The 19,874-nt window shown below is 36.8% G+C and overlaps 1 protein-coding gene and 1 long non-coding RNA gene across 3 annotated transcripts in view; one reads left to right on the top strand and one right to left on the bottom strand.

The window, feature by feature from the left end:
- Positions 1 to 19,874, bottom strand: part of LOC132143723 (uncharacterized) — a 303,135-nt gene that overhangs the window by 226,359 nt on the left and 56,902 nt on the right. The gene's annotated exons all lie outside the window — the stretch shown is intronic.
- Positions 4,204 to 19,874, top strand: part of kcnq5b (potassium voltage-gated channel, KQT-like subfamily, member 5b) — a 122,405-nt gene continuing 106,734 nt past the window's right edge. Inside the window, exon 1 of one of the 2 annotated variants that reach the window (XM_059554195.1) lies at positions 4,204 to 5,039. In XM_059554195.1, the coding sequence (XP_059410178.1) occupies positions 4,693 to 5,039 (347 nt within the window). In that variant the 5' untranslated portion in view covers positions 4,204 to 4,692. The remainder of the gene's footprint in view (positions 5,040 to 19,874) is intronic. The other variant, XM_059554193.1, reaches the window with a different exon arrangement.

Genomic DNA, 19,874 nt, shown 5'->3' with positions numbered 1-19,874 from the left:
TTAAAGAATTGTCGTATGTCCATTGCTCACTGCCAGGCCACAGACACACACACACACAGAGAGAGAGAGAGTAATGCTAGGAGTTCAGGAGTTAAGCCTGGTTCAGGTTAAATCCTGTGTGTGATGAATGAATAAATACAGCAAAAGAAAAACATGAAACTTTCTTTTATTGTCTAGTTTGATTGTCAGCCACAACTGAAAAATAACAGATATAAATCTAGGAATTAATAACAATTCTTTTAAAAAGCCACAGTGAGTGTTTTCAGTGATACGTGTTTTCACTCAAAACGCCAGGGCTTCATGTTTCCATGACGACTGACGAGAAAAGACGCACGTGACTTCATGTTTACATGACTCCCGAGTATTAAATTAACGATAAACTTTAACAACAGAGACACACGTACGCAGTACACAGGTACGCAGTTTATTTGTCGCGCTTCTGTTTTTGTTTCACGCTCTAGCAGTTAATAAACAGAACTGCATGCGTCTTGCGGAAGAACATTGTAACCGGCGTTACTTCACTCCGTTTATGACTATGGACGAGTCACCCAGGTCCTGTGCTACTCCACAGCGGCGGCGACCCGCCGGACTAAAATAGTCTGAAAATAAACACTTATTATAGATGTACCACCATGGTGATTCAGGATACTGACTCCAGTATTCACCGATATGGTTTCGGAACTTAGTTGCACCACAACCGATCACAACACTACATCACGGGTTCTCACTCTGCGTGTGTTTCGCGCTGGATGACGGTCGTGCTGAGCGGTGCAGGTACACAGAAGTAGAAGAAGAGAAGAAGATGACACCATTTGCTATGCGGGAATGTTTTCATTTTCCTCCTTAACACATACATTTTAAACCACAAACTACGGAGTATGTTTTGGACAATATTTAACCGTGTAAAAGACGAACAAAAATTGTAGAATTACAAAATTTCTTACTCCAAGTTTTAGGGGTGCTGAGCTCCTTTTTTGGGGTGCTCCAGCACCCCTAAAAAGGGGCTAGCCTCGCCCATGTTCCTGACCATATATTTAATCATCTAATAGTGCTTTTCTATAATGTTGGCTCTGGCCAATACCCTCTAAGGCTTTGTTTAGGAGCAATAACATCTGTATACAATCTGTTTTGTATATGACCCCGTTCGTGACCTTTCAGAGGACCACAGGAAGTTTCCATCCATTTTACACCAATCACGGTTCATAAGTGCAACAATAGCAAAAACATTCAACATTTATAATTTCTCACAATAATACTATTTGCGCATAAGTGTAGGCTATGTGAGTGGAAAGAAAACCAAAGTACAGAAAATTTCAGAGAAAAGTCTCATTCATGACATCATCCAACTTGCAGCAGCATTATGGGAAGCTTATACACGTGGTAGGCTAGCTAGTTATTACACATCTTGCCCCATAATGGAACATGTTGTCACGGTGTTAAGAATCTGTCATTCATTTTTATATTATCCACCTTATTTTGCAATGCAAAATGTAAGCATATTTTATAACCAAAATAAATAATAACTTGAAGAATAACAGATGGCAGTAAAAGGTTAAGTTATTTCCTCTACAAAGCAGTGTTTATAATTAATAAATGTAAACATAAAGTGGAAAGGATTTTTTGTAAAAAAAAAAAATATATGTATAAATTACGTTAAGGTAAACTGTAAATAGCACCGCTTTTGGGTTATTTTGTATGTAATTTTGCTTATGTTATTATGTTCCACATTTAAAGAGCCAAATGTGACCCTGAACCACAAAACCAGTCATAAGTAGCACGGTTATACTTGTAGCAATAGCCAACAATGTATGTCAAAATTATCGATTTTTCTTTTACGCCAAAATTCATTAGGATAGCCTATTAAGGAATGATTGTGTACCAATAAGATATTTTGTAAATTTCCTACCGTAAGTATTAGTAATATGCATTGCTAAGGAATTCTTCTGGACAGCTTCAGAGGCAATTTTCTCAAACTATAATTTTTATAGTTACTGAAATATATTTAGATATTCTTTGTGAAAACTTACCTCGGTCTGCTCTATTGCAATCCCAATGCTGACTGAACGGCGTCGTGAGAGTTATCCTTACACTCAGCAGCAGAGGGCAGACGATTGTTAGGATCTTCTTCAGAGATTCGGTTCGTGTGATCACACAGTGGAGAATCATGAACTCAGCACTCTCAGCATCCCGTCATGGCTCGCTTTCTTTGCAATGCTCAGACGTAAACCTGCAGTAAAAGAAGAATTATGCAATTAATGCCATCATTTAAGACCACAGGTTTTAGATTAAACTGGTAAAGCAAGAATGTATCTATCAATTGATTCATTCTAAAATCAAGAACCAGTATGTCCAAGTCAGTCTAATGCAGAGATAGGCTACAAGTAACCAGACCATATTAATGTACACTCTCCACCTAAAACAAAAAAGTAACTATATGCAATTTTCTTAACCTGTATTGTCGTCTATTGAAGAGCCACATAATTGCATGTCCTTCCCCGTTGCCTCTCCAGCTCGCGTCACAGCAATTAGCCTGATACATGTCCCTGTGTTCAGCCAATGACCCCAGTGCTCCACTCATGACTGATGGCAAGTGATGGTGTTTGTTGCAGCAAAAGAGCTCATGGAAAACAGAAATAATTTCCATTGTGGGCTTTACTGGATCATTCTCTCAAGTTTCTAACCATATAAAAATGCGTAAGAGAGTAAATTGCATTAACACCAGTAGCACACAGATGGTGAAGTGTATAGTCCTACTTCTATTCTTAGCCTTTGATGAGCTACAATGAATGTGAGGCTATGCCTCTAATATAGATGATTGGAACTTCGTCACATACTGTTTACATACATGCTGGATTCTGAGTCATTGGATACAAGGTTGAGAAGCAAATGGAATGCAGCCCATGATGAGGCACATGTAAATCATCACTTTTCGACAAATGTAGGCCTAGGTGCTATTGTGATGCTGAGTCCTGAAACAATGTTAAATTGTTTTTTTGTATTTAAAAAAAATGATGGAAAACAGATCTGATTAAATTAATTTGTATACACCATCTTTACTGGTTATACTTATGTATATGGACATATGGACCAGCGCAAGATGTTGCTTAGGCTACTGCCACAGCACACAATGCTCACCAAAAAGAAAGCACAGTGGTCAAGGGAAGAACAAAAAGCCACAGTTTCCCAATCAGTTACTAATGTGTGGGATTCATGACAGAAAAGTGTGACTGAAGCCAATAAAACCTATGGAAGAAGTGCCTCAGCCCGCACTGCAGTCTGGTCCACCAGTGACCGTTAAACTTAAGAGCATCTCATTTGACAATCAAATAGACTTAAATTGTTCTTGAGTCTTTTGCATAGTAAGATGTCGGAGTTCCAGAAGAGATGAATAAGCATGTTGACCAATATTTCTTCTTCTCACAGATGGATCGTTATGATCCAGCAGGGGTTCAGAGTTTAACTCTAGGGGAGGGCGAGCAAGCCCACACAGAAAACACAGAGTTCGTGTGGATTTTATTTTGGGTTTAGACACATGGGCTGCCTGACAGTTATACTACAAGGCTCTGGATAAAAGGGAAAATGTGCCTAAATAGTTAGCAGAGTCTTTCATTAGACTTAAAACTTTCATTAGAGATAAAATTAGATTAGATTAAATTAGAATCAATTTTCAATTTATTCAGAGTGGGGTTCATGCTAATTACTCATTCTGCGAATTTTTGTTGGTAGGGATAATTCATTTCCCCAATTTGTTGAACTCTGGCACAAATATTTAACTGGCTTTTTATAATATGTATTAGGCTATTATTGTTGTTGTTGTTGTTTTGCAAGTGTAGCGAATCCGGAAAGGGACATTAGCACTGTTGCTATGGTTACCTCCTCAAGCAAACTCGGTTTCTCTTCTGAAGCTGTATTTTGCAGTAAAATTAATGTTTTATGAAAATTTTTGTCCTTTATGTAAGTACATTAAAACACCGTTTGATTTGGCATCATGTGAGAGTTTAAAGCCTTGACTAGCTCCTCTTAATAATGGAAACTTAATGCGTTTTTTTTTTTCCTGAAAGGAACCCTCGTGGTCTGCTACTGCGGAATCGCACTGTACCAGTTTAACTTTAGGAAATACGATTTCAAGAACGAGTTGTTATGCAAATAATAATTTTACTATGTAAACACGCGCATGACTGACACAGAACTTCTCATGTCTACATCACTGTTTATTCAATTAGTACTACCAGAAGTGTAAGACTATAGGCTCATAGCGGGTGCTGACTAGGAGCATTTACATGAATATTACGGAAACGTCATGGGCTACAGCATGAGCGCGCAGAGTGTCACATTTGATATTTCCTGTGCGCGTGTAACGCCAAGCGTGTGAGAGGAGCGACATCAAAAGCGCGCGCTGGAGTAACACGAGCTGCACACAGGCAAGACACACTGCAGTCATATAAAGTCACTTTGACGGGCTCTTCTCGTGGGTCAGCGCCTGCAGCGACTTTATACGCCTCCCATTTACTTAAGTGTGTCCATATCAGGAGCGAAGAAAGTGGCGTTCGCGCGTCACACGACCAGAGGTAAATTATATATTTTGAGTCTTTTTTACATTTTGCGTTGGTAGTTTCTTGGCTCTCCAGTCGCATCTACCAGAGATATAACAGGACGCATGACACGCGTGTTTTGGTCCGCGTTGGTGATGCCATGCCCCTTAACCACAGCGGAGATGAGGCCGGCTCCGGCCTCTGGATGAACACCTCCCCGGAGCACCACGCCGAAAGTTACGGGTTGCATAATGTGGAATGTGGTAATACGATGAAAAACAATTGTTCACGGCCGGAGGACGGACTGTTGTCCGCATCTCACGCCGCCACAGGTGCATCGGAAAGAGAGCGGGGGAAGCAGGGCGCTCGGCTGAGTCTGCTCGGGAAGCCTCTGGTGTACGGCGCGCAGAGCGGCCGGAGAAACGCGCGCTACCGGAGGATTCAGAACTACCTGTACAACGTGTTGGAGAGACCAAGATCCTGGGCTTTTATCTACCACGCTTTTGTGTAAGTGCCGCCTTTGTACTCTCATAGTCTGCTCGTGTACACTGAAAGCGTTGCTCAATTTCTCCAAAGTTTTCCAGCTAGAAAACGTACCTGTTGCTTTTAAGATTTGTCCGTACTATTGCCACGTATGAATGGAAACATCACTGAGGTGGAATATTGGCGCTTAAAGCCATATATATAATCCTTTGTATTTTTAATATAAATGCAAAATCTATAGATGTGGAATGAAATGGTAGATTGTATTATGTCATATTCGACTTGTTATTTTTATTCTGGTAGTAACAATAACAGCTGGATGCTCGGCTGACAGACTACACACAAACATCACAACATCAAGAGGGTTGTATTGTTCTTTTGGGATTTGGTCTTGAATTTTCAATCAAGCAAGGATTGCTGTGAAGTGAAATAACCTGAAGATATGATACTCACTATGATATTCATTCATAGTAAGATTGCTAGTTTGATTAGGTGATGTGATGTGCTCTCAGGATGGGGAAGCCCTGAAGGGCTTTAAGTGCTTCTCATTTGTTTATACCATTTATACTGTATACCATATGCAAACTGTATACCACGAACACAAAAAGCAAAAATGTTGAAGTTTTGCAGTATTGTCCTGGTTTCTCTTTTCCACTCAGTTACAGTGAATTTGGGACTGGAGCTTCCAGTATCATGAATGCGGTATTGTTTTTATATTCCAAGTCTTTGCACAATAAAATGTAGTTTTTTTAAGTATAATTGAACGTCTTCCACCAAGGGGGGAAAATAATCAATGCATAACAACCTAAATTGTGGACCATTCTTAAAACAAATCTTTCATACTTCAGAAGACTTGGAAGGTGAGGACAAAACAGGTTTGCAATAAGTGAGCTATAGGGTAAATAAATGATTTTTCTCTACATTTTTGTGTGAGCTGTTCTTTTAAAACCCTAAAGGGTGTGGGACAAGTTAGGTTTTTGCATCTTCATTTCTGTCAGGCAAAAACAGATGTGAAGTGACCCAGGCTAATGTCATGGTCAGTCAAATTATGTGATCTACCATTTCTTCTTGTAAAGAAATCAAACTGCTCATCCATGTGAAGTCATTTTCTATGTCATTGGTTTTGTGCAAATCTTGTGTTCATGCATAGCCTGCTGAAAGAAGGACAGACTTCAACACCTTGTTAGCACATATTACCTTACACATATCTTAGACTTATTTTCATTACTTCAACACTTTGTTCATTTATGCTTATGAATTCTCCCATGAAATGGTCCATTAGATTTTATGCTTTTAGTCTTGAATTATTTGTCCTCAGATTATCTGTTTATAAGACTGAGTTGAGACAGGTTATGTTTTCTCTAGTTTGTTGTTGTAGGTTCTACAAGGATTGGGCAATACAATTCATTCCTCACCAAGTGTTCTTTGCAAACCCAAACACTATGTTCTTCAGATAATGAGCGTAATAAGGTAGAGTGTTGTTGTGTTATGAGAGTCTCTTACTGAGAGGTAAGTCTTGCCAAAAAAGGTTCACCGCTGTTTACGGATATATATAGATATATATCGATCTTCATCATGAATATGATAACCCTAACCCGAACTGACTCAAAGAATTACAAATAATTAAAAATGATTTGCCAATTTGAGGATAATGAATCTTAAAGGTGCATTTCAGTTAGTCAGAATTATATCATTGTAATGCTACACTGTTGTTTTCATTTTACCTTAAATGGAAAAATTAGAATTCTTTCTTGCAAATTTTTACACAAGCTCTGTTACACAAATGAAACTTGGTGTTGAAAAATGTTGAAAAACTCCATGCTTCCCACCAGCATTGTCAACTTCCACTTCCCCCTGCCTTGATGCTTTTCAGCAGATGCTGGCCTCGAAGCCTCATAAAAGTGTGACACTTGAATGTGATTGACAGCTGCTGGAGGAGAAAGAGTCAGCAGACACTTGAAGGGAAAGTGACACAGGCCATGCTACCCTTGTTTGTGTCAGTCATGCAAAGAGCAGAGCCTTTCCTCTGAGGGGCTATTAAAAATTGTGCTTATAATTTCATTCTCATTGAAAGATCTGCATACAAATGTTCTCATTTGTATCATAATTAGTTCCTTTTTATGCGAATTAGCTGATTAAATTACATTCGGCTGGTTTATGGAGTGATATTTTCCCATTGTTTGAAGACCATTGACAAATGTTTTAGAGGCTGTTAACCTTCTTGGTTTTCAATAGTGGATCTTCAGGCTATTTCAGAATTTGAATTAAGTCAAAGAGACACTGGAGTGTGAGACCTAACACTGTCATATCTGACATTTGTAAGCAGAGTTGTCATTCACCTTTTAGTGGCTATTTTGCTCTTTTTTTTCTGTGTTGTAACATTTTACCATACTCTTCCCACACACACTCACTCAGATATACCACAAATTTACTCATATGCAGATTACCGCGTCACCCATTCCTCTGCACAGCTGTTTTTAAGTAAAGTTATGCAAACTTAAAACTTAAAGAATACTTCTCCCTAAACACAACATTTATATAACAGGACGCATGCCACGCGTTTTTGGGTCCGCGTTTGTGATGCCAAACATAAAAGAATATATGGGTAACATTTTATTTTAAGGTCCGTTTTCAGTATTTACCAACTATTAACTGCGACTTCTACCTCAATAAACTTATAATTTGCTGCTTATTAATAGTTAGTGAGGCAATTGTTAAGTTTTGGTGTTGGGAGGGTTAGGGTTATAGAATATGGTCATGCAGAATATGTGCTTTATAAGTACTAATAAAAGGACAATAGGCTAGTGATATGAATGTTAATAAGCAACTAGTTAATAGTGAGAATTGCTCTCTATATTTAAGTGTTACCAAGATATGTTTTTGTTCTTACAATGAAAGCCAGTTGGGTCTAAAACAACACTGAAACCTCAATGACATTTATTCTATGGACTAGAGACACATTTATTGGTGTCATAATTATCTCTTTAAAGTCAACATGATTTGCAATTCACAATCAGTTTTACATCCATAACGTATTTTAGAGTGATACGGTATTCAATGAGAACTAATGCAGAGTAGAAATGGATTGGAAAATAAAAATATGCATGTTGTAGCATTGATATGAATTTGCTAAAACAATGCCTAAATGATAATTGGTTAATATTATCTAATAGCTTTGATAGACTGGCCATCCATAGGGTGTTTTCCTGCCTATGGTACGAGATGCTGGATAGGCTTCAGCAGCCCTTGTGGTTTGGAAAATGTATAAATGTATGTATTATCCAAAAGCCTTTGTTGCCTGAGTGGCATCAAATTGCTAAGAACAGGAACATGTTTGTACAAGTTAAACGCTTGGTTTTATTTTCACTTTTCTTCTGTCGCCAAAAAGAACATGTGAATGCATCTTTAGTGGGTTCTCTTGTCTTATAACATACAGGAAAGAGAGTCTGTAAAAGAGTTGTGAGTAATAGAGAGTTTTAGTAAGATGAAATATATTTTGATCATCAGACTTCCTGTTTCACATTGAACAGCTACTGTACATTGACAGATATTTTAGAAGCTTTTAGGTTTAAGAAGACATTCTCTACAGTGTCTTACAAACAGACACGTGCCCCATGTACACTCCTCAGAAACAGGAAGCTACTGGTCACATTGTGAAACCGTTCTTTGCTGCTTGAACACAGCAGACAACTCTACTGATATTCACTCAGATGAAACTCAAACTGTACTATTCCTTCTTATGAGGAACTTTTTCTTAGTAGGCAAACACAGTCACATTGAGTCATTGCTACGTTTAGAAAGATCATGATGTTAGTAAATGAAGATTTCTGGATTTTCTGTGTTCTTTCTGAGTCACAGGGTTATCCCCACTGTTGAATATACTAACCACAATGAAACCCTAAAGCACCTGGAGATGTAGCTAGTATTTGAGCTGAGAAGAGGAACAGTCAGCATTTTGGAAACAGATACTTTAGCAACAGCTTAAATTAGTTCAGATGAATCATAATGCTAATGTGGTTCTTGAAACTTGCAAACACAGTAAAATGTCTAATGAGCAGTGCTTAAAGCAAGTTTGTGATTCTGGCAACATTTTTTATGTTGGCCATTGTGTGTATTGTAGCAGTTTAGAAATTAAATTTCCGGTGAGTTCTGGTATAAGGTTGATTACATTAAAAAATAATATACCACCTACCCTAAACCTCACCAATAGTGTTTACAAAAGCAAATGTAAGATAATAACTCGTTTGCTAAAGCAACCATGCCAGCTTTCTCCTATAAGTTCTTTTACCAGGACTCATGTTTTACTGGACTTGGACAAAGTGCTCCACATCATAACATATTGCTGTACCAGGTGAGCTATTGAGCAAATATACTGTCAGAAAAGTCATGCATAAGAAACTGATTGTGAGATGTCAAAAAGTATTAATTTACAAATCATGTGATATTGTAAATGTGTTTTGAGGTCATAACAGTATTGTGCAAGAACCACTTGCGAATAAGTCTTTATTAAGGTTACTGTATGTAGTTTTTAACCACTATAGCAAAAAAAATAACATAATAGGTATGCAATTGAGGAAACATTCTATGTCCACATACTTGTTTCTCAGAGAAGCATTGCTACAGCCGGTTTTTCTTTGAAATGTGAGTTCTGTGTCGGAATGTCTGTTTTTGTTTCTTGGTCTGTGTGTTTCCAACCTAGTATTTCACCAATAGTATTTTGACACACCAGGATGCCAGTTGCCTGATAATATTGCGTTTTGCAGCCATGTAAGCCAGCAAATGAACTGGGGCAGAGATCACAGATCCTACTTGACTTAAAAGCCTCGCATCCACCTAAAAATCTCTATGATCAGAGAAATAAAAAATGTGGATAAATCAACTCATCAACTTAGAGTGTAAGACTACTCGACCTAACATGTCACTTGTGCTTGTTCCTTGTTGCATCTGGCAACCCGCATGAGCATCGAGTCTAAGAGTGAGGAGGCGGGAGAGACATCGTTCTCCAATATTTTTAATTTGGATTGCAATACCCATTTCAACCGCTAGCTGTCAAAACTACATTATGCACCCGTTACTGAAAACATGACACTGTAATCATATTTTTTTATAAAAAGGAATACACATTGTTGGGGTTTTACTGCAACTACAATTCATTTCAGCAGGAAACTACAGGGGATTGTATGTTTGCATGTGGGTACGTTATTGGAATTTTAAAATAATGTAGGTAGAGGTAAAAAATTTTCAATTAGCCTTTGTTGAAAAAAAACAATATGGTAGTTGATGAACAAAAGGAGGACAGCAGGTCAGTATTTGTAATTCCCAGAAGCAATGGGCACTCTCATCCAATCAAACAGTTCTCATGTGGAATAGAGTTTGTGTAGAAAAAAAGGTCTAAGAGGTCAAAACCTATTAGATAGGGTGACCAGACTGTCCCCAGGTGGAGCCCTCTGTGAAAATGTCCCCTGTTTTTCTGTGTGCTCAAAACAGCCCAAAGTTAAATAACACCTAGTGCGCTAGATATGGCACATGATTGTTTAAAAAAATTATATCACTGTGTCATTCCATATTAGATTTTTCATTTTTGAAAGTGAAGTGAAAGTGACATACAGCCAAGTATGGTGACCCATACTCAGAATTCGTGCTCTGCATTTAACCCATCCAAAGTGCACACACACAGAGCAGTGAACACACACACACCATGAACACACACCTGGAGCATTGGGCAGCCATTTATGCTGCGGCGCCCAGGGAGCAGTTGGGGGTTCAGTGCCTTGCTCAAGGGCACCTAAGTCGTGGTACTGCCGGCCCGAGACTCGAACCCACAACCTTAGGGTTAGCAGTTAAACTCTCTAACAACTAGGCCACGACTCCCCCTTTTTTGACATTGAATTCATATTTACAAACACAAACACACAAGCACTGTTGGGTTTTAACATTTTATGAGGGGCAAAAAAATACATATATAAATTAAAGGATATAATGTATTGACCACTGACATTATTTTTAGAATCATTTAATTTTAGCCTTCAGTTTTAAACCATGCAGTTGAATAAATTATTTAATGTATATGTGTGTGTTTGTGTTTGTGTGTGTGTTTGTATTGGGTGTGAGTGTGAAATAAGAGACAGAGAGAGAGCCTTGTTTGCATGTTTCCAAATGAAAGAACCTCTCTTACCAGCTTTGGCTCGTCGTTTCCACTAGTTCCAACCCAACCCCTGATACCTTCCAAAATAAACAACTCAGTGTTAACTCGCTGTTTTCATTCACCTTCATTTCTGCCCATGCTACTTGTGGCCCAAATATCTCCTATACATATAAAGATATTATAGGAAAAATATCTTGGCATATTTCTAATGTATGTCTAATGCAATTGTTTTTTTTAATTATGTGTTTATGTCTTCTTAAATATTTGTTTGATAATGATTTAGAATCCAAAATGTGTTTTTTATTTTTATGAAATATGCATACATATGTTTCTTTAATAAATTCATTCAAATTGTCTCTGAAATATGCCCATGTTCCCAAATAGTGGGCCTTCGTTGACCTCCTGTCTTTCTTTAGATTTATTTGCAAGTATGAAGTTTGTAGTCAGAGGGCAGGCCTTTCTCTGTGAGACTGGAGAAGTCTTAGAGGTCAGTTCCCAGAGCTGTTCTCAGGTCTGATATAATCCTTCTTTGCCCTCTTCTCTTGCTCTTAACCAGTGAGAAAGAACAGGCCTTAGCATGTTTCTGTAATGTGCTACACTATGTGCCAACCAAAACTTGTTCTTATTTGTCCTCCTGGAAGTCCTGGAAATTCACGAAGAGGTCCTAACTTGTATTGTCGCGTGTGTGTGTGCTTGAATGGAAAAGGGGGTGAGTTAACCATTCCTAGACTGCAGTGCATATGAAAATGATGTCATTAATTACACACCCTCAGGTCGTTCCAAACCCATAAGACTTTTGTTCATCTTTGGAACACAAATTAAGATCTTTTTGATGGCAGAATGCTGTCAGATTTCCTTCCATAGACTGCCTTTGTAACTACCACTTTGACACTTCATAAACTTCAATTAAATCCTAAATTAATTAATTAATTAAAAACCTAAATGAAATCTGTTCATAATAAAAATTATAGATTCTCTTCAGAATATTTGGACTAAACCGCGCGATTCATATGGATTCGTTTTCTGATCTCTTTATGAAGTTTTTGAATCGTCAAAGTGGTAGTTACAAAGGCAGTCAATGGAAGGAAATCTGACAGCATTCTGTCATCAAAAACATCTTAATTTGTGTTCCGAAGATGAACAAAGGTCTAACGGGTGTGAAAAGACAATTAATATTAATATTAATTAATAACAGAATTTTCATTTTGGGGTGAACTAACCCTTTAAAGGTTGTGTGTAATTTAATTTATAATATGTTATTCTATCACTATATCTATGCAGAGGTATGCTGAAGGCTCTCTGCTTGCAGAAACATGCAGGACAAAATTAAAACAGGATGGTAATATGCAGGGGCTACTGCTTACTGTCTTGACTGTGTGTCTAGGTCAGTGAGCTTCTTAAAATAGCATATCATTTTATGTTTTATAACAAGTCAAGCTTAGTTTAGGTTGTAAAATATCATGTTGTGCCACTTCCAAAACCCCAATTATATTTATTATTAAAGACCCCCTTGTAGTTAAAATCAAGTTTTTAAAATTGGTGTTTTTAATTTGCTTAAAGAGAATCCATGTGCAAATTCATTAGTCAGTAATATTGGTCAGTATTTTTTGTTAAAGGTTATAGTTCACCCAAAAAATGTTATTCTGTCATTCCAGACCTTTGTTTATCTGGCGCTGCATAGATGGTAACACAACTGAAATGTTTTATGGCCCAGAAACATAGTAAGGACATCGTTAAAAAAGTCCATGTGACATCAGTGGTTCAACCTTGATTTTTTAAAAGCTATGAGAATACTTTTTGTGCAAAGAAAACAAAAATGACTTTATTCAACAATTTCTTCTCTTCCGTGTCAGTCTTTGACATGCATTTACGATACCATGACATGAGGGTGAATAATTAATGACAGTATTTTTAAATCGACAGAGTAACAAAGTGACCAATTCCAAAACCAATTCTGAGTGGGGTTTTCACATTATCATCTCTTTATTTGAAAATGGTTTAAAAAAAATTGAATCATATGCGATTAATGCAAATAGAACAGATTTCTAAGAACTTGGCACAGAACCATGTGTTTTAAGCCTGAATATAAAACATGAAATAATACACAGATGTATGCCTTAAATCTAATACAGCAGACTTAGGCTTAAACTTTAAATAAACTATATTGAAACAAATTTTCCTTTTCTTTGTAGTTGACAATATCTGTCAATGTCTTTGTGTATTTAGCCTAAACCAGACTAGTAGGTCTCTAGAAACTCCAGTGTGATGGTTGTAGAGCAGCCGCCCTTCTGATCCAACTGGCCTGTCATGAGCAATAAACTTCCAGTGACATTCCCTCAAACACACACACACACCTACAAACATGCCCACACACCACTTCAGTTACTTTATCGCGAAATCAGTTATAAAGACAAAGTGTCTGTGCGCATGTTTTCTAGGGTTCATCTGACCCTGATCACAGAGCAACATGCAGCTGCTGTTAGTGTGCTGGACAACTGAAGACGACACTTGTGTGTGGGTCTTTCATTACTGCCATGTTTAATATTCTGACTTTATAGACCGGTAAAGCCCAGAGACAGATCTTACAATCTTTTGTTAATGAATTAACAATTTCTGTATATCAGTATAATTGTCTATAAGCTGTAAGCTCTAAGAGAATTGTGAAGGATTGTTGTAAGTAATGGAAAATATTCTCCAACATTTGAAGAGCAAAATGGATTTAATTATTAATAGTATATATAGATTATATTTATATAGTAAATAACCTCAAATAAGGTTTGCCCTCCATCATCCCCTGGTGCTATGCCATGTTTGCTTAAATCAGCAAACCAAACTCAGTTTGATATTCTTCTCATTCTTTTTTTAGGAAAAGAATTTAATTAAAGAATACAGTTATGGGAAATTCATATTGGTAATTGTATTATAAAACAATGTGCATTGTGTGTGACTGAATAAGCAGTCACATTTGTTTGTTCAGTGTTTTCTTCAAACCATGTCCTTTTACTGCTCCCATGTCACATGTCAAATTCTCCATATCTCCACATGGGCAGCTCCTCGTCCACATTAATGTCCCCACTTCCTGCACCCTCCCCCATGCTGTTCCTCCTTGTACCCCTCTCCCCTCAGCCTTGACTGTTCCCAGGTCAGTGTAAATTATCTTCAAACCCTCAGTCAGCATAAGTCATGGTATGCGACAGTCCCAGGCGTCAGACTCTTCTGCCTAAGCTTCACACACATGCAATCTGAAAGATCTGGGTTGTGAGTGAGCTCTTAATTGCCACTGAAATGCCGTGGCTCCATTTACAAAAGTAATTGTGGCTTTTACCCCACTACTGTCATATAAAGTGTCCTTCATAGATGCTAGTACAAGCTGGAATTGGTCTAGGTCCTCCCCATTGTGTTTTACTGTCCAATTCTCTTTGTAAACTCTGGGAAATGAAGTCACAGAAATTGTTGTCAGTGAGGCCGCCTTTAAGTGTGTTTATATCTGTGTGTGCGTTCGTCCATATGTGTGCATTATAGTTTATTTACTGTAATAAATTATAAGCATTAATGTGCACCTCGGTAAAACACACCAGTGCTATTTTAGTACTTTTATATTTGTATTATTATAATATTTTAAATTAGTGTTTATTTCTATGTTCTCTGTTTTTATTTTAAAGTTGTTTGTGTTTTTATTATTTATTTATTATTTTTATTTTCATTTAAGTTTTGGATATTTTAGTACATCAAGTTAAAAATGAAAAATGTTGCCTTGGCAACTAGCTGAAATTAAATAAAAGTTTTTTTTTTTATAATAATAATAATATAACAATTACATACAATACAATGCTATACAGTAATATAACAATAACAATTATTATTGTTATTGTTATTATTATTATAATTATTTTGGGTTTTAAGCATTCAGGGTTAAAAACAACCCAGCACTGGGTAAATATTGGACAGAACACGTACTGGGTTATTTTGAGCCAGCTGGTTGGGTGCTGGGTTGTTTTAAGTCATCTGTTGTTTACAAATGATTATATTGCTGGCTTAAAATGGACTGGAAGTTTAAACACACACATCAATAATAAAAAGATTAACATTTAATATTAAGCAAGAACACAGGGACAAAATGGACAAATTTAATTTATTTGGGTGATTACAGCATAGTTTACAATATTACAACTGCAAGCTGAACCCAGCATTTGGGTCAAAAAAATAACCCAGTACCTGTGTAAAAATATTAAAAACAACCCAATAAAATGACCCAATGGGCTGAAACCAGCATTTGGGTTAAAAAAAAAAGAAAAAGAAAAAAAAACATCATTAGTGTATAATAAATTTGAACCACACACAGTATGAAATGAGTAAAGAGCTATTCAGGTGTATTATTGTGTTCAAAAACAGCTAGGTGTGGCAAGTTCTGCAAATTTGTAATCAAAGATGGCAAGATGGAGCACCACTGAATGGAACACCCCAAAATTTTGAGACTCATGTCAAAGTTGAACTACTTTAAACAACACTACATCTTAAAAAGCAGCCCTCGTTTCACAAAATGATCCTGTAGCTGTGAAAAACGTATAATTCCAAATCCCGTAGACTGAATACAAGCACTGGGTCTAACTGGGCACAGCCAAACTCAGTTGTAAAATGGTACAGTATAAGTGTGGACTGTAGGGTTTATGTTCACTGAAGTAATGTTCAATGATTTGATGAATTAATCTGACTTAATTAAATTAAAAAGAACAACTGACAGTCTTACAACTGAAATGTGTTAACTGGTGGTGTATCATTAAGCTGAACTTGTTATACAGAAATTATCAATCAAAAAGACTCAAAGATATCTGTTATCTCACTAGTTTAGCTGGTTGCACGAATATTTGTCAGTGTTGGCAGTTCAAATTTTCTTTTGCCTTTTTGTGTTATAATTATGGCCTATATCGATGACAGAATAAATTAAAAAAAAAAGAGTATCCAAATATGAAACAGGTTTTTGCTGAGAGTCTCCGCACCAGTAGACCTACTGATAAAGGCAGCAAGCAACCTTAGGAATCAATCTTATAGCAGTCAGTGTATCATTCTACACTCTCTGTTCCACCTGCATCAACAGGGGCTTCTTCAGTTTCATTCCAGACCACAGCTAAATCCACTGCAGCTCATGTTAAGACCTCTGGGGAAATCAGAAAATTCTCTATCACTTTACAGAAAGTTAATGTTTCATTGTTTTGGCTAGCATGCTAGAATTTCTTCCTGAATATGGAAATGTAATGCCTTTCTAAAGAGGATGTTTTGTTCAGGACTGCATATACATGTATGCTAAGAGTCATCTGCCGCTTCTTCATGGCAAGTTCTTCCATGAGCTTTAGCACTCCAAATTTAGGAATTTTTTTATACAGCATTACATGTTAATATAACCTTAGCTCTTTCAATCAAACAATGGAATGCCAGTCTTTTGAGGAAAGAGGATTAACAATAGTTTGGGGTTGCAAATGGTGGACTTGACATTAAATTTGACAAATAAACTACTAATTTAATGTAGTTAAACAGCAGGGCTCCAGACTGAGCCTAAAAGGGTCGATTGATGTATTTTTGAATCTGGAGGAGTGAAACACCAGTCAAGCTGCTCATTTCAGGAAGTACATGCAGCTACTCATTCAAATTTAATCAGAGACATACAGTATCTGTCTTGCACAATACAAAATAATGTAGCCTTTCCAGTAAAAAGCTATGTTTAAAAAAAAAATAATGGTGTCATATAGCATGAAACTATGCTAATTTGTTGGTTTTTAAATCTGTTATGGTAAAATGTATGCTTTTCTAAAATATCGTTAAAATACAGTATCTTTTATTCAGCATCAGAAAGTCATTCTACACTTACATTTTACACTTAGAAGCCAGTAAGTGTAGTGGTACCCTTTCAAAAAGCACCACTTTTAAAGTACTAATATATAAATTTAAGGTACTAATATGTTCCTTTTAGGGGTAAATATGAAATTAAAAATAAGGCAGCATCTTAGCTTTTGTACCACTCTGTGCCTTTTTATTCTGGGAGTGTAGTGAAACAGTTCATTTAAATGAATTTTAAATGAATCAGTTCTCCAAAGTCTGTTTGGACTGTTTAGTTAATTGTTGCTGATGTTCTTGACTTATAAATCAAGATATGTTCGACTTTTAGTTCGTAACTCCACTAGTGGTGTCCTTTTGAATAATTTTCTTTTACATCATCAATTGGCTTTGTCCTTCACTTTTAGGTTCACACAGATATTTTTTTTTCTTGCACAACAGAAAAGATAAATCTCTCTCTCTCTCTCTCTCTCTTCTTTTTGTGCTATCCGTGGCCAAACAGCTGTTGACAACAGGGTGTAATCACAGACAAACAGCCAAGAGGCAGTTTGAAGCCTAATGAATAAAATGCTTTATATTCTCACTCCATGTCTTTCCATGTGAAATAGCTTTTAAAGCAACCATGCTTTAGTGTCTTGACAACCCTGGCGTCATACACCTGTGGTATGTCTGTAGGTTTAGAGCACTTTTGTTACCATAAATGGATAAGAATAAGTATTTTTATTCAGTGATTAGTTTCATCCATCTTTTCGCCCAGATATTCTGACTGAAAAAAATAATAAAAGATTTAAAACTCATGGTTGTACTCTATTTTTAGGTGATTTAATCCTCACTGTTTGGATTAATATTTATTTACTTAAATCTCTGCATGTTCTCTCAATGTTTAAAAAAAAAATGTAATTTCATGTCAGAGCATGCTTTGCAATTATGCTTGTTGTAGGGGTAACATTAACCCTATGTTTCACGTCATCTTGATTCTTTGTTCCTAAAACTTGCTCAAAGTGCTAAACAACGAACAAACAATGAAAAGAATATAAAATGATAACACTGCTAAAAATTGACACAACATTGTGTACCTTGGTAAAGTTTACTCAAAAGTGCCACACAAAAAAAAAGCCACTTGTGACCTTTCAGATAATAAAGGTGTATGACCCTGTTGGTACTCCGCTATAAATAAGGTGTTTTTCATACAGTGCCTCATCTGTCCTAATGTGGCAGTTTCTGCTGTTTCACAAACAGCTTTTATTGCACTTTTATTGGTCCTTTATTATGTTTCTAAAAGAGTCAGTGTAATTAAATTTGAGACACATTAACTGTTTCACTACATTTGGCTTGTTGTTAAGGTGTCTCTTGTGAATCACTTTACTTTATTTGTTTATCTTTGTAGATCTTGATGTGAAATAAATGGTCTCAAAGGCCTGTTGTACTGCTAGACAAGTTACAAGTTGTTTGGCCATTAATAATGTCACTATGAAAACATATGGGTTATAAGTATTTTCCAGGCCGCTCAAACATGCTCTCCCTTCCTCTTTCTTTCTCTCTTGCTATCTCTGTCTTTTTCAAACAACACCTGTTGTATTTGGATGTAATACAGAGTCACACAACTTTAGCATTCCTAAAATCTTCTGGAAGAGCTAATTCAGAGAGTTAGCAATGTTAATGTTTTTAGCGGCTGCGCTCATGAAGCTTTATGACTTTTGTCTTTACGAGATCCGTTCTGACCAGCTTATACAATTTCTTGGGTAAATTATTGAAAACGACAAAGCAAAATATCCTGGATTGATTATTTCTGAAACTTTAAATGAACAGTTTAGCCCCTCCAAAAATGAAAATTTACTGAAAATGTACTCACCCTCAGGCCATCCAAGATGTAGATGAGTTTGTTTCTTCACCTGAACAGATTTGGAGAACTTTAGCATTACATCACTTGCTCACTAATGGATCCTCTGCAGTAAATGGCAGTGAAAAAGTAAACCCCGAACATATGTTTTGGACTTGTAAACAGTGCTTATTATATTTCTCTCCTGATGAGATGGAATTTTCAGTGGAGAAAGCTGTATTTGGATAGAGAATTTGGAAGCAGTGATTACTTAGTGCTTTTTACATCTCAAGATGTTCATTGATGGACTGGAGTCATGTGGACTGCGTTTGGATTATTGTTATGTTTTAAGCAGCGCTTTGGACTCTCATTCTGACGGCACCCATTCACTGCAGAGGATTCTTTGGTGAGCAAGTGATGTAATTAGGGCTGTCACTTTTGTGAAAAATCATTTTAGATTTTTAAGACATAAGTGTTCATTGAATCGATTGTAAAATCTATTTTCCATGTCTAAAAAAAGACATTTCCTTTTTCAACGTCAAATAACGGACGAACGTAAAGAGAGCGCTGGAAACGCACAAGTCAGCAATATTTCTTATTTATTGACATGAAGTTTCGTGCAGAATAACAAACAGCAACAGGAGTGCAACATTCTCGAAAAAATATATATGCAGAGGGGACGGCTGCCATAACAAAAGAAAAACATCACTGCAGGCTTCAATCCGGCTGCATTTATGATTTAGGCAATTAAAAAATCTCTAAATCCATTTCAAACAACTGTTCAAAAAATGAAACTTTAAATGGATTTGAGAACAGGCCATGTGTGTTTTTTTATTGAACGTAACCGACACTAGGCAGGCATAATGAAATGCGCAAAAAGGCTAGGGCCATTACAAATTTATAGGACAGGAAAACAAGTCGATCAACATTTTCGGGGTCCAGAGCAGAGCGTTTTTTGTTGAGAAGGCTCGCTCCGACCGCACTGATGTCCCAGGGACACAGGTACAGCTGCGCAAGGTGGGGGTACTGCCAATTTTCCACCACAAAAGCCGGTCGCTGTCAGCTT

Source organism: Carassius carassius, chromosome 7 (assembly GCF_963082965.1).
Source record: "Carassius carassius chromosome 7, fCarCar2.1, whole genome shotgun sequence".
NCBI classification, from domain to species: Eukaryota; Metazoa; Chordata; class Actinopteri; order Cypriniformes; family Cyprinidae; genus Carassius; species Carassius carassius.
Note: the sequence above shows the minus strand (reverse complement) of the source record. Positions and strands in the feature narration are given on the sequence as shown.